The sequence below is a fragment of the Dermacentor silvarum genome, chromosome 11 (assembly GCF_013339745.2).
Source record: "Dermacentor silvarum isolate Dsil-2018 chromosome 11, BIME_Dsil_1.4, whole genome shotgun sequence".
In the NCBI taxonomy this organism is placed as follows: Eukaryota; Metazoa; Arthropoda; class Arachnida; order Ixodida; family Ixodidae; genus Dermacentor; species Dermacentor silvarum.
The window spans coordinates 50,700,793-50,715,666 of NC_051164.1; the positions used below are offsets into that span (position 1 = coordinate 50,700,793).

Consider the following 14,874-nt stretch of genomic DNA (forward strand, 5'->3'; position numbering starts at 1 on the left):
TTAACAAGTGATAGTGCCAGGAAGTTTTCTTTATGATAGCCCCATCTAGTTGAACTATAGCCCTAAACTTGACCACAAGTTAGGAAATTCAAAGTGACTACTTTCAAGAAATGACAAAATGTAACATTTTAAAAGCGAATGTCGGTAGTTAAGGACGGTTAGCTAAATAAACATTTATCATTATAATTGCTAGGCGCTGGTGTGCACCAGCGATGTCCCAGTGCTTAAAAAATTAATAGAAGCTTGAAAGTTAAGCGCGGCAGAAAAAAAAAGCGCTTCCTAAACACGACACACTTCTCAGTGGGTTCTGCTTCGCGATTTGGCCAAAGTTGCCGCGCTGCCACTTGACCTGCAAGAGAGCACGAAGACATCCCGCTTGCTTGTGAAGTGGTAAAAGAGCGCTTCCGCGGCAACCCTCCTCCTCCCGGTGGCGCACCCTCTCCCTCTACTAATGACAACAACTTGATCTGGGTGAGCTGGTTCACCTTGAGTAAAATTTGGAATCAGCGCGAAGAAGACGGGAACAATAATCGAAAACAAGCACCACGTGACGAGCGCTGTAGTGACAACTGGACATTTTATTGAAGGAACGACCAGCTTTATGACTTGTCAAAAAACGCCAACAAAAAAAAAAGAAAACATGGAAAGGCATGCGTACTGCCTTTCCTAGAGGTGCTAATTACCTAGAAAATTTATCTCAGTTTTTGTTAGACTGAGTGACGCTGCGCTTACACATTTATCTCATGGTTTGGTGATGGAGTAAGCTTCTACTATTTCTCTTTCTTTTTTTTTTTGCTCTTTGCATGCTTCAGAAATGTAGTGTCACCGAACAATGGGGTATACATGTGCATTTGCTGCAATGCGCAGCCAAATGGCTACCATACCTGTTTTTTCATTGCGTCTATGCTGCCTCACTCTATCATTACAATGGGTACACGTGCGAACAAATGCACATGTACCCCCAGCTTGGATATATATACGTATAGTGTGTCCCAGCTAAAGGTATCCATCCTTTTAAAAACCACGGAGTGGGCTAGGAGGCTCAAACCAACTCAGTGGTGTTGAGGATCACGTGTCCTAGTCCGCAGTATTCTTTTTTTTTTTCGTTTTGCGAAGTAAATTAGTATAAACTAATTGCATAACTTTTTAAATATTAAGTTCACCAAGAAAGTGCCAACACGAAAGTTGTAGATCGCATTTAAAAATGGCCGACTGAAGTGTTTGCAACTAAGTACAACTGATGGAGCTTCTTGTAATTGCCCTCTAAAGAAAGCCGGCGAAATACAAAAACAACCGCGTGATAGCGCTTAAAATACAGGGAACTTAATAACGCCACTATTTCTGCGCCCCCAGACGACCGATCAGTAAAGGACAATGTTTGCGTGCCTTTTTTCGAGACTACTCACTCGCGTGGCCTGTCGCATCGACGCACAGAGCCGGCGGTGATGAAGGTGTGTCGCGCTTCGACGTGACGTGGCATAAACATATCATTCGTTCCACTTGTGGAATGAAGCCGAACGCACAAAGCAAGAAAAAGAAGCTCGGGCTTGAGAAAATGTTGACCGTGGAACTGTTTGGTCGGGAAGGAAAATGCGATTGTCATGTTCTTCTAATCATTCGCGTTCATATCTCACAGCGACAGTTGCTGGCCGTGTACCTTGCGGCCACCGGAAACGCCAAGGCCGTCCAAGAAACGCTGTACAGATATGCGGATTTCGTTTCTTGATCGGTCGTTTGGGAGCGCTGAAATAGTGGCGCTATCACGCGCTTGTTTTTGTATTTCGCGGGCTTTCTTTCAAGGGCGACTACAAGAATGGTACTAAGTTGCAAACACTTCAGTCGGCCATTTTTAAACGTGATCTACAACTTTCATATTGGCACTTTCTTGGTGAAGCCAATATTTAAAAAAGTTAGGCAATTATATTACACTAATTGACTTTGCAAAACGAAAAAAAAATACCGCAGACTAGGACACGCCGATCTTTAACACCACTGAGTTGGTTTGAGCCTCCTAGCACACTCCGTCGTTTTTTAAAACATTGGCTACTTTTAGCTGGGACACCCTGTACATATTACGGGCATTTGTAAGGGAACTTGGTAAGGGCATTTGGTTGGTGGACATCGCATCCTGAAGCTGGAATCGTAACAAAAGGGCCCTACCAAAAAAAAATGAATTTCGATTTGTGTGTGCCGACCGGACTAGCACAAAAAGCACTTTAACGCAGAAAAAAAAAAACGACGAAAGTGATGATATGCTATCGTCAGTTTCGTTTGCAGTCCATGCCGGCGATGGCAAAGGCAGGATTTCATCGGCGTATCTACTCGCTGTTCTGAATGTATAGCTGGTTCCAAAACCACGCTTGGCGTGTCCATTTGACGCTGGCAGGGGACGCCGTCAGCAACGGCTTCTCATTCTCCGAGCTTCGATTCTAGACGTTTCGCTAGCAGTGACAATGCGTGTCAATGTCGTGCCGCTTAATACCAAGCGCCCAGCCGCCCCTGCGCTGGATATAGACGCGTCCACCGGGACGTTATTTGACGTAGCTGTGCAGTGTGACCTTTGGCTTGGCCATAGGAAGCCTTCGTATACAAGCCAATCGTCGACGCTTGCATGATTCGAATTCTGTTTTGCGTAGCTTATAGTAGGAAAAAAAACCGGCGTTGTAAGTTTGGCTGGAGCAGACGGTCGAACGAGCTTCAATTTTTCGCCGTGCAGCAACTTGAAATAATACGCCACTGGAAAATTTCGCAGATGGGTCCGATGAGCTCGGAGAGCCAAGGAACATTGTTGTGTGCTGTGGAACATAAGTACGGCGTCGTGGATGTCCTAGACAGGACAACGGTGCCGGCCTTCAGGATAAGGGCGACGCCAAGCTACGAGGACACGAACAGCAAGACGAACACAAGGTAAGCCAGCCTAATACGTGGTCTGTAGCCCCGCGCTTGCAGCTATTCAAAGGGACGAAGTGCGCAACTGTATAGCATCCGCGGCACTTTAGAAAGCACCTAATTCAATTATAGAAGATAGTACAGGAAATTCTGGGGGGTTTCACGCGCCAAAACCACGATCTGATTATGAGGCACGCCATAGCGGGGGAGTCCCGATTACTTTAGACCACCTGGGGTTTCTAACGTGCGCCCCATTGCTCGGTACACGGTCGCTTTTGCTTTTTGCCCTCGTCGAAATGCGGCCAGCGCGACCAATTTCTTTAGGGTGGAAGAAAAGTCATTAGGCTGCCGAGTGCGAGGTTGCAGGTTCAATTCACGGCTGACGCGCAGCCGTGTATAAGCGCTCGTGCAACGTGGTTTGAGTGCACATTAGACAACCTATCGTGTTAAAAAAAAAATCTCGAGGCATCGCAATACTACCCCTCTCACAGCCTGCGAGTTAAATTAAACCCGGTTATTTAGCAGGCAAAAAGCTGGTGTAAAGTTAATTAGGTTGAAGAAAAAAAATCTTGCGTATAGACGTTGAAATACTCACTACACGACGGGTGTGTACGTTAAACAAACTACAGTGGTACGCAGGTGTGTAAGGAAGCGAAGCATCCTGGACGTTCCTGACCGTGCACGTGTATGCTGTTGGGGGACGCTGCTGCTTCTGTATCGTCGAATAGCTCACGCACGAAACGGCACTCATATATAGGGTGTCCCAGGTAGCGCAATTAACCCAAGCTGGGCCGCTATTTTGTAGCGATGCCTTTAATGTCATAATCCTTTTCGCGCTTATCGCGCTTTGTCAGTGGTCAGAGCGACGGTGCGCTCGCGTTATCAACGTTGATATCGTGAGTGCACCGTCGCTCTGACCACTGACAAAGCGCGATAAGCGCGAAAAGTCATTATTACTTTAAAGGCATCGCTACAAAATTGCGGCCCCGTTTAAAGAAAGAAAACAAGAAATGAGCAATGTGCGCATTACGATTAGACAGTTTTAGCAGAGCGCCGCTTAAGCTCCGCTCCGCTCAGATTTCACGCTCTGAGATACTGCAGGGAACTGCGTAGATTTCAGATTTGATAAGCGCGTCTTGCCGAGACGCGAGCGACGCGCTATCAACTCGGCTGCAAAACGACCAAGAGGCCAAGTAGACACGCTGTCACGCTCCGCTCAGTCGGCTTTGTAGCGGAGCGAGGGATGCGATCTTGGTCCCGCTGCCGGTATGAGCGTTGTGCGCACGCGCAATGGCGTTCCCGCTAAACGGTTGTGTGGCATTTGCTACCATATGCCGGTCTGAGCGGAGCGGACAGCAAGCGCTCAGCTGAAACACTCTATTATAAGACCTATGGTGGTCGGTTGGTTGCCAGATCTCTGAATACTGAACATCATACGGCCGATAAGGGTATCTTGCACCGTATTTATCTCCCTCTTTCTTTTTAACAGCGGAGCTGTTTAAGCTTTTCGTTTCCCAGCGTAGCGTTCGCAAAAACTCGCCTATCGATAACGTCACTGGCCACAGCTGCGCCTCGCTTCAACTTGCGATATCCAATCAATAGCTCATTGATAATCGATTTATGATCAATTCCCTAAAATGCTGGGGATCACTTGGTAGTATTTAGCCTATAGCCTAAGTACGTGGGCCATACCTTGCGATAACCAAACAATAGGTAATCGATAATCAATCAATAATCAATAAATTCCAAAAAAGAATAACTCGTAAAGCCAGGACCAGTTGGTGCCGATCAGCTCCGCTGTTTCTTTAGCCTTGCGCCACTAGTGCAAGCTACGCTAACTTCTTAATATCTTCGCTAACTTTAGCTAGGACCACACCATAACTAGTAGGCTTGTATATACGAATAATTACAGACATAAAGGTCAAAAATAGAACGTCGCGAAAAACAGCATCAAATCAGTTATACTACTAAAATACAATAATCGTGATTAAAGAGGAAGACACATCCAATACCAAGAAAATCCCATTATAAATTTTTTACACAATACGTAAAATATTACACTGGAACTAATAAATAAAACAGATTCATGTAAAGTTCTCTATGGCAGATAAGAAATTGCGTGCAGACACTGTCTCATCCTGGAGCAAATTGCATTCTGCAGTTGTGCGCGGAAAGAATGAAAACCGAAATACATTTATGCGACTTTGGTAGGGCCTAATTTTCTTGGAATTGTCGCGTCTCTTAGACTGATAATGAGGTTGTTTTAAATATGTGTTCATGTCGATTCCTGTGTTACCGCTGTTGATGTTGTGTAAAAGATTTAACCTGATTATTTTCCCACGTGTGGACAGCAACTTCCACTCCAGATATTCCCTGGTTTGCGAATCTCTAATTTTATTGCGATAGCAATTATATGGACACTCCAAAGCGGATTTCTGCCGTCAGCGTCGCCGTGGCCGTGAGGTTCCCTATGACGTCAACGGCGATAAAACCGTCGCCGCGCGCCGCATGCTGTATGTGCGAGTGAAAGGGCACTAGGGGCGCGCGCTTTCACGGGGAGCGAACGCACGTCGGAGAGCAAACGCACATTCGGCGCCGTGCTCCCTGAAGGGCTGCAGAATTAAGCGTCTCTTTCCTCTTTTACAATCACCATATATATATATATATATATATATATATATATATATATATATATATATATATATATATATATATATATATATATATATAGAGAGAGAGAGAGAGAGAGAGAGAGAGACAGACAGCAAACGTGACTTCTTCCGTCGCGCGAAAGGCCATGGGGACGGAAGGGAGGGAGGGAGGGGAGGGGAGGCGACGTTTAGCTGCGGCCCCAAATGTGTAATTATATAAAAACGTTGTGAGGCGAGAAGGTAGTAACGACTTCCGACGCTGTTCGACGAGTGTCCCGTTCAGATCTCGTCCAAAAGCTCCGAGCCGCCCCCAGAGGCGCCGGCAACAGTCACCAACGTCGCGCGCGTTCGGTGCGAGCGGGGGCAGAACGCCGACGGCGTCGACAACTGTTCTGCGCGTTGCTGGTGCTGCTGCATGTCCAAGTTTATACAGCGAATAAAACTACTATCCTTACTCCGTATAGCTCTCGACTAATTTGCCATCGAAAATAATGTTTCGCCTTTCGGGTGAAACTGCGACAGATTTTGTGGTCGTAGATGCCCGTGCCGAATCTTGCAGCCCTTTTCTGAATACGCTCTAACTTATCGTCAAGAACATTTGTGAAGGCGTCCCAGGCTGCGCATGCGTATTTCAGCACCGGCCTAATATAAGTAAGATACAAACTGTCCTTCAAAAATTTGGGCGCATACTTGAAGTTCTTCTGAAAACGCTATAGATGGCGACATGCTTTAGCGCTTGTTATGTTAATGTTAGCTGTCCAGTCCAATGTCGCAGTAGCAGTGACGCGCAGGTATTTGACTTCGTCAACGCATTGCTCTACAACACTATTTAGAAAGTATGAACTGCACACCTTTTTCTTTTTGCTCGTAAATTGCACATGATAACATTTTGCTATGTCCAAATCCATCAACATTTGGCTTCCATCTTCCATTCTATTGCTTCAGAACGAGGGTTAACTCATTCAAGGTCAGAAATGGAAAAGTTTTCCATAACGTTAAAAAAAAGTTGTCGCAGTTTCACCTGAAAGGCGGAGCATCAATTGCGATAGCAAATTTGTAGAGAGCTATACGGAGTAATGATATTAGCTTTATCAGCTGTATAAACTTGGACATGCAGCAGCACCGGCAACACGCAGAACTATTGTCGACGCCGTCGGCGTTTTGCCCGCGTTCGCTCAAAATGCGTGCGGCGTTGGTGACTGTTGCCGGAGCCTCTGATATAAATAGGCACTTGGTGCCGCAGCTAAACGTCGCCTCCCTTCCCTCCCCCTCCCCCACGGCCTCTCGCGCGTCGGAAGAAGGCGCGTTTGCTCTACATATATGGTGATTGTAAAGGAGGAAAGAGACGCTTACTTCTGCAGCCCTTAAGCGAGCACGGCGCAGAATGCGCGTTTGTTCTCCGCCGTGCGTTCACTCCCCGTGAAAGCGCGCGCCCCTCGCGCCCTTTCACTCGCACATACAGCGTTCGGCGCGCGGCGACGATTTCATCTCCATTGACGTCCTACGGAACCTCACGGCGACGGCGACGGCGACGCCGACGGCATAAATCTGCTTTTGAGTGTCCATATAATTGCTATCGCAATAAAATATCAAGCTCTAGCTCCGGTTATATGGGCCTGAACCGTGATCTGATTATGAGGCACGGCGTAGTGGGGGACTCCGGAATACTATTGACCACCTGGGAGCTCTAGCGTCCACCCATTCGCGGTACAGGGGTGTTTCTTTTACGTCCCCCCCCCTCCCCCCCCATCGAAATACGACCGGCGTGGCCGCGATTTGATCGCGCCACCTGGTGCTTAGCAGCGAAAAGCCATAGCCACTAAGCCACCACGGAGGGTAATAACGCTTTCGTTTGCCCATTCAACCGGCCCATTTACTAAGAAAGCACTCACGGTAATTCCTTTGGACACATGAATAGACCGCAAGGTACACTTTGGGGAGCAATGCAAGTGGCAGCGCATTCCTGTATGCAGTACGCTGCCAACATCTACAACGTGGATGGACAAAAATCACAATTTAGTCACATTTCGTCGAAACTCTTACCGCTTGCGAAACGCGTCCGGGGACGAGCGGCCGGGAGGGTCAGCGCACAGTCGCTCATGCTTAGGAGACACTCCGCGAAGCCGCGAGCCTGCGCCGATAATAAATACCCAGTCCCAAAGCGTCCTTGGGGACCGGTTGCTTTGCGACTGAGCACGATCGGCGAGTCAGCATCGGGCGAGTTCGCATGCAAACATCCGCGACGTTAAGAGAATCCTAACCCCCCCCCCCCCCCCCCCCCCCGCTGCCAACCTCCTTCTCATCCTTTCCTTTGTCCTCCTCTCCCTCACCCATGAGACAACGGACAATACTCCGTGCTCAGCACAAGCGCGGATGATATTGCGCTGACGCTTTCAGTATGACGACATAGGGGTGGCAGAAAGAAGGCAAGAGACACTCGCGGGTTTCCACCTCCTGAAACTCGCCCTTGCCAAATCGGCTCAGTCAACCCTTTTTTTTTAACCGCGCTCGTCGCTCGGCCGCACGGTCTCTTATCTCTCCCGCGCGCAAGCAAGGAAGCGGGAAGCCAGCGCCGGAGGAAGCGGGGGGGGGGGGGGGGGGGGCGCACTTTTCTTCTGCCAACAACCGCGCTCGTCGCTCGCCGCACCGTCTCTTATCTCCACACGGCTCTGACCTTTATGAGCCGTGCATTCGCGGCTCAGTTCCTGTTGAAGCGATAGACCGCACGTACCTTCGCCCGCACCGGCGTATGCTTCCTGCCAGCGTTTTGACAGTCGTTGTCTGCAGTCATTCAGTGTGATCTCTTCATGTTTGTTTGTGCGCGCTCACACCACGCTTGTTGCTTCAGTTAGTAATAGTCGGGTCACATTTTCCAACGCACGCTACACATGTAATGCTGCCCGGATCGGCAGTGCAGCGCTACAGGTGTGTCCCTTCGCACGCGCGCTGCCCACGGGAAGCGCTTCTCATCAACACCACCGTTTCACACGCGCCTTCTCGTGGCAATCGGTGTCAACCCTTTTTCTTTTTTTTTTTTTTTTACGTTCCGCAAAAGTTGAAAACGGGGAAAGGAAAAAAGAAACATAAAATCGACTGGCGGGTCACAGTTGAGAGAGTTCGGCAGCCGTTGTTTAGAGCGTCGACGACAAAGCGGCCGCTATCCGAGACGGCCCCTGGGGAGCGGTATCGCCACACGGCAGGCGCCAGATGAATGGGTCTCCCGAGAGATGGCGCTCTCTCTCTCTTTCGGTTCTTTCGCTTGCGCCAGCCGGCTTGCATGGTTGGCTTCTGCTTGCGCTGGGGTTTTCGCAGAGCGTAGAGTCTTTCTGCGGAAATTAGTAGACGGCATCTCTGGCGGTGTCAGGCAGCTGAACTATGCCCACTCGCTAGAATGGGAATTTTGTGCATACAGTGTAGCACGGATGTGCCTAAACTTCGCCATTGGGGCTTCGAATGGATTGGTGGCTTAACGGAATGGGCTGTTTTCGACCGAAATATTATGTTATAAACGGAACCGCGAGAAATAAATAAGAATGTGCGCCGCAATTTGCAATAATTCTATTTGAACGAGAAGAAGGGTAACCGAAGGGGTCCGATGTTTTGCTAGCCGCAATCATGTGACGCCAACGGAAAATAAGGACAAAGAAAGCGTAGGGAAGAATTATCTGTAGTTTTAATGCGAAAGCATTATATGCTCCATGAAGTGGGAAATCCGGCGTTGGCGTCACCACGCCATGGTCCCGAAAGGCTACGAACCCACGACCATTGGTAGGAGTTGAACGCACGACATTTGGTGTTAACTGAGGCGAAGTTAAGGCGCAGCTAATTAAGGTACCGTTAATTAAGGCACTGGAGCCCACCCACGACCTTTCTTGGGAGTTGAAACGTCGACCTTTGGTGGGAGTTGAACCAACTACCTTTGGTGTTGATAAAGGCGAAGTTAATTAAGGCCGGCGTTGGCGTGACTACGCCATGGCACCAGTTTTTGTTCTACTGTGTGACCGAATTCGTTCGTCAAAGTGATACCACGTTCTCGTCGCTGCTCACAAAGATTGACGATTTTGACGATATATACGCGTCAAAATGTTTCGGTAATGTAGTTACTGAACGACTCGAGGCATCGCACGGTGGTCTCAATGCTTCCGCATTCATCCACGTAGGAATAACTAAGTGCCCTTTGAACTTCTTTAATTGAACCGTACAGATAAGTTTGACGGAAAAGAAACAGACAGACAGACAAAGAACTTTCATGAAGGTCCTGAGAAGCTCCGTTGCCCCCTCTCAGGGAGGCGACGAAGCCGCGGGCCGCACCCACGTCGGGACGGGGAGACCAAGCTCCAGCGCCGCAACGTGGGCTCTCTGGACAGCCCAAAATTGGCATGACTGGTCGGAAACGAAAGGGGACGAAAAAGAAAATATAACTTGCTGCCGCTGGGAACTGCACGTAAAGTCAGCTTTACGTAAAGTAGTAAATATGACGAGTTTAGGAAGAGCGAGAGCGTCGTGCTCCTCGCTGAAATAACGACTCTGTTCCCCAGGTCCCCCCGATTTCGCAAGTGTTACTTCAGCGCGTTGCTTGCCAGGAGCAGGACCAGGGATGTATTGTTAACCCCCGCTCATTGCACTCCAGGTGGGTCGCTCAACCTTGTGAATGCACGGCGTCGGGAATATGGCCTAGCCCAAGAGGCAAGTTTTGTTAAAACCTCCTTGTGCTAGCCACCGCCTTACGCGGAGCTGACCAGTGGTATCGTTGCTCCTTGGGACGCAGCCTTCACCGATATTTTCTAGTGTTTCCAATTTATTTTCTAGATTTGTAGGAGGTTCCAATGCAGTCATTGACTACGGGACCTCCTCCTGTATATCAGGTGTTAAAATTCTTTATTTCTGAACTAATAAAACTTCGATTCTGAAACTTCAGAACAAACGAACGGAAGACGAGTCACAAAGAAGCCCTATCACCCACACGAGCACTATCAGTCACGCTCGCACTCACACGGAGACAAACAAGCACTCTCAATCATCTTGATTGCGGTGCCTGCCACTTTTCCAGCTCTCGGGTGTCGGACCAGCGTTGAAGCGAGAACGTCGCTCAAAGCAGTACGATCGCGCGAGAACCAGCTGTGTTCGGAGAGGAGTGCCAAGCATGATACCCTCACGCAATTACGTCACGGCATTACCTCGCTGAACTTCCACTCACGCAGGTCAGGTATGGGGCTCTGCCCTCTCTGCCCTTTATGAATAATGAGAAAGAAAGAATTCACCACGCTTCCTGTTACCTTGTCACCGCGTTAGTGCTGCAAAAGAAATATTGGGACTATATCCTCGAAGACGTGACCTCTTATTCTTTCGTTGGGGGGCCTCTACTCAGGTATTCAGACACGGGAATGTTTGCTCCGCTACCCACGAATTTCTTATGGAATGGACAAACGAAAAGCTCTGTTAAATTTGTGTTCTTTCTTTCTTTGTGTGATAAAAAGTATTAATTCTTTCTGCTACTATCGCCTTCATTGTAACATGTGATTTAACCTTTCAATAGCGCTTACATTGTAGCAGTTCTGAAAATTGATTTTTGATTACAGCTTGGAATAATCCACCAAATTCATGCCCTATACCCCATAGTGGATTTGAGCCACATGTTCGATGGGCAACAACAAGTGGGGAAACAAGCGCCACAGCAGGGGCATCCGGAGCCGCCGTTAAAAATTTACAGTGCGAGAGGTTCCAGTCGCCCACGATGGACGCTTTCCTCATGGTCAATAATGCACTGGACGTTGCGATGGAGCTCGTCGCCGGGCCACCCCTACAGTTCGGTCCGCCTTTAAACGCAATTTCTCCAGTCTACCATCAAGGCATCGGAGATAACGAGCTGATTCAAGCAATTCTCGAGAAGAAAAGCCCCACTGATCACGTCAACAAGAGCCAAGTGGGAGTTGGCGAAATGCCTCCGAGGTGGGATCGCATTGGGGTGCTGCCGGTCGAAAAGGACATTTACCGGCAGCAGGTAACAACAGCGCAGCGATCAGAGGCAGAAGTAAACGCCTATAGGTTTGCCAACGAGATCGCCGTCAGCGGTCACGCCGTACCCAAGCCAATACAAAGCCACGAAGAGGTACACTTACCGGACTGCCTAGCTGAATGGTACAGTGCGAGGAATTATGCCTCGCTCACTGTCATAGAAGCTCAGTGTTGGCCTGTCGCACTCAGTGGCAGAGACCTCCTGGCTGTAGTCCAAGCTGCCTCGGAAGTAAAGGCAGTAGCCTACCTCGGTCCCCGCCATACTACACATCTTGAACCAGCCTCCCTTGCAATCCGGCGATGGACCCATCGCACTGGTTCTGGTTGCGACCCGTGATATGGCTAGGGAAGTTCACCAGGTAGCCCGCGACCTCCAGGAGTGCACGACGGTTGGAGTGGCGTGCCTCTCTTGTCGCGAACCTAAAGAACCGCAGCTGGAGGACCTCGAGAAATGTCCTCAGATCTGCATCGCGACTCCCAGCCGTCTCCTCGCCTTCCTGAAAGAAGGCAGGCTGCGCCTCTTCAGATGCACCTACGTGGTGTTAGACGGAGCAGACCGCATTGTGGATATGGGCCTCGAGGTCGAAATTCAGGCCATTGCAGAGTGGATCCGTCCTGACCACCAGACGCAAATATGGCTGACCTCGCTAACCCATAACGTACATCCGCTCTGCGAGGACCTACTGGATGACTACGTTCAGGTCAGCATCGGGGTAAAGCCAGCGCCTCGTGCCCTGACCGTCGAGCAGGTCGTTTTTGTCGGTGATGAGGCAGAGAAAAGCGAGCGGCTCATAGCGATTCTGCAGGACATTCTCAACAAGCGACACCATAAAGTCATAGTTTTCGTTGAATCGAAGCAGGCAGTGGACCGCCTTGTGGGCATGTTGGTGTTTCGGGATTTTCCTGCTATTGGCATCCACAGCAAAAGACGGAAAAAGAACGGAACTGGGCTATTGCCTCGTTTCGCGCCAGCAGGCGCTCCCATCCTGGTGTCGACCGACTTGGGCGCGCAAGAACTGGACGCCACCGGTGGCGTACGCTTCGTCATCAACTACGACTACCCCACGCGTGCCGAGGGCTACATGAGGCGCCTGAATCACGTCTCGCACCCTCATGAGCCCGGTGTGGCGTACACGTTCTTCGCGCACCACGATAGGCGCCACGCCGCGGACCTTGTCTTTATTCTTCGCGAGGCTAAGCAGCAAATTCCGGACGAACTCAAAGAGTTTGCTAAGGTGCGTGATAGCAGAGTAGGAGCAGGTCGTAGGAGGAAGCGATGTCGGCTTTGAGAAGGCAGGCCCTGTCCACACCCCCTTTCGTACGTACAAACGGGTAGTTATGGCGCCAACCACCTTCAATGTCGGGGAACTTTATAAGAGGCAGTCGCGTGTTACATCTTGCGAATAATAAATACAAATCTTTGTTCATGAATAAAACGTGCTTTCGTTTCGAACAATAACGTTTCATGCTTATTGTACCACTCTCCCCTAAGCTCCTTTATTAGACTGAAATTATTTCTTTGAAATTTTCTTTCTTAGTTTCACAGTTTTTATGCCACTCGTGAAGTCTTGCTAACCATGTCTTAATCCTTTTTTACGTATTAAGCAACATACGAAACACGTAAACTGAGCGCCAATGTAAATGCGCGTTCGATTTCCAGCGTCTCGCCTGGCGTGTATGATTGCAGAAAGAAGAGCCGAATCTGACTCGAAGATTTCTCGCTTTCTGTGTTTTTACAGAGCGAGCTTGGCGTTCTCTGAGCAGCGTGTGCCAGCAGAGATAAGAGCTCCGAGCAATCTTTCTTCCTATCTTTGTCATCTCTCCTTCCCCACATTGCTGGCCGATGTTCAGGTACAAGCCACGTGCTAGACAGTTATATGGTGCGATCAGCAGGCTTTCCTCTTCCCTGTCGACAAGTATCTCTCTCACAACAGGCAGTGTACGAGGTAATGCGCGGGATCTGTCATAAACAGTGCAAACCACGCACGGCGCTTTAAAAATACTGCTGCTCAACATCGCCGCGTTTTCGTGATGACTAAAAATTTACCGCAGACAAAAGTGTGAGTTAAGAATTTAACTCTTCTCTTTCTAATTTAACTGCTATGTCCATGCGGACAAAGAACAATGTTAGCGCCGAGCATAACCCTCGGCCATCGAATCTCGTGTGTCAAATCCGTCGGCTATTTGTGCATGCACATTGCAGAGTAATCAATGTGGGACCGGCACGTACTCAAAGACGATGACATAACGCCGGAATCGTTGCCTTTTACCCACCTGAAGGATCCGATACACTTTTCGCGCACATGACATTTTCAGAAGTCAAACGTTGGTTCACCATATATCGTGAGTCAACTAATTACGTCCCACATCATCTCTACAAGTAAAACATGACCGTTAGAAAGGCAGAAATGCAAGGCCTCCTAGCAGTAGCAAAACTGGCTCTACGACAAAAAGCTCAACGACCAATCGAAATATTTGCACGGTTTCGTAAGACGTCTGGAGGAGTGTTCCGTTCCGCTGGCCATCTTGGCGTATCCCGCACATACGATCGCGTGCGGCGCCGGTTTTTCTGGCCTGGTCTGTACCGATCTGTTCGACGCTACGTTGCTGCGTGTGACCTTTGTCAGCGACGTAAACGGCCCTCGGGGTTCCCTGCAGGCCTTCTGCATCCTATTGACATACCCCAGGAGCCATTCTACCGCATCGGTCTTGACCTCCTTGGTCCATTTCCTACGTCTGCTTCAGGGAACAAGTGGATTGCAGTTGCGACCGACTACGCTACGCGTTTTGCCATCACGCGAGCTTTGCCGACTAGTTGCGCCACTGACGTCGCCGATTTCCTCCTTCATGACGTCATCCTTCGTCATGGTGCCCCTCGCCAACTGCTCACCGACCGAAGCCGCTACTTCTTGTCGAAAGTTGTCGATGACCTCCTTCGTTCCTGTTCTGTGGAGCACAAGCTCACTACTGCGTACCACCCGCAGACCAACGGGCTCACCGAAAGGCTAAACCGCACCTTAACCGATATGCTGTCGATGTACGTGTCTGACGATCATCGGGACTGGGACAGCGCTTTGCCATACGTCACGTTCGCGTACAACTCCTCCCGTCACGACACGGCCGGTTTTTCGCCATTTTACCTGCTGTATGGACACCACCCTGCATTGCCTTTTGACACGCTACTACCTTCTGTTGTACAACATACCACGGAGTATGCCCGCGATGCTGCCGCGCGAGCCCATCTGGCACGTCAGATCGCTCATGAACGACTCTCCGACTCACAATTATGCCAACAGGACCGTTATAACCGCAGCCACCG

At 49.4% G+C, this 14,874-nt stretch overlaps 2 protein-coding genes and 1 long non-coding RNA gene across 3 annotated transcripts in view; 2 read left to right on the forward strand and 1 right to left on the reverse strand.

Moving 5' to 3' along the window:
• Positions 1–7,647, reverse strand: part of LOC125941641 (uncharacterized) — a 43,104-nt gene extending 35,457 nt beyond the window's left edge. The window contains exon 1 of the long non-coding RNA XR_007464521.1: positions 7,584–7,647. This is a non-coding gene — a long non-coding RNA (uncharacterized LOC125941641). The remainder of the gene's footprint in view (positions 1–7,583) is intronic.
• Positions 1–14,874, forward strand: part of LOC119433001 (pikachurin) — a 192,347-nt gene that overhangs the window by 770 nt on the left and 176,703 nt on the right. Inside the window, exon 2 of the mRNA XM_037700154.2 lies at positions 2,753–2,907. The gene's annotated coding sequence lies outside the window, so the exon portion shown is untranslated. The remainder of the gene's footprint in view (positions 1–2,752; positions 2,908–14,874) is intronic.
• On the forward strand, positions 11,894–13,315 carry LOC119432578 (probable ATP-dependent RNA helicase DDX5). The gene is made up of 2 exons (XM_037699739.1): positions 11,894–12,790; positions 13,295–13,315. The coding sequence occupies exons 1-2, from the start codon at positions 11,894–11,896 to the stop codon at positions 13,313–13,315; spliced, it is 918 nt and encodes a 305-aa protein (XP_037555667.1).

Excerpts from the sequence above, each read along its gene's own strand:
- LOC119432578 (XM_037699739.1), top strand. The coding sequence starts at position 11,894 with ATGGCTAGGGAAGTTCACCAGGTAGCCCGCGACCTCCAGGAGTGCACG. Across the intron at positions 12,791-13,294 it reads AACTCAAAGAGTTTGCTAAG|AGCGAGCTTGGCGTTCTCTG; the intron begins GTGCGTGATAGC and ends GTGTTTTTACAG.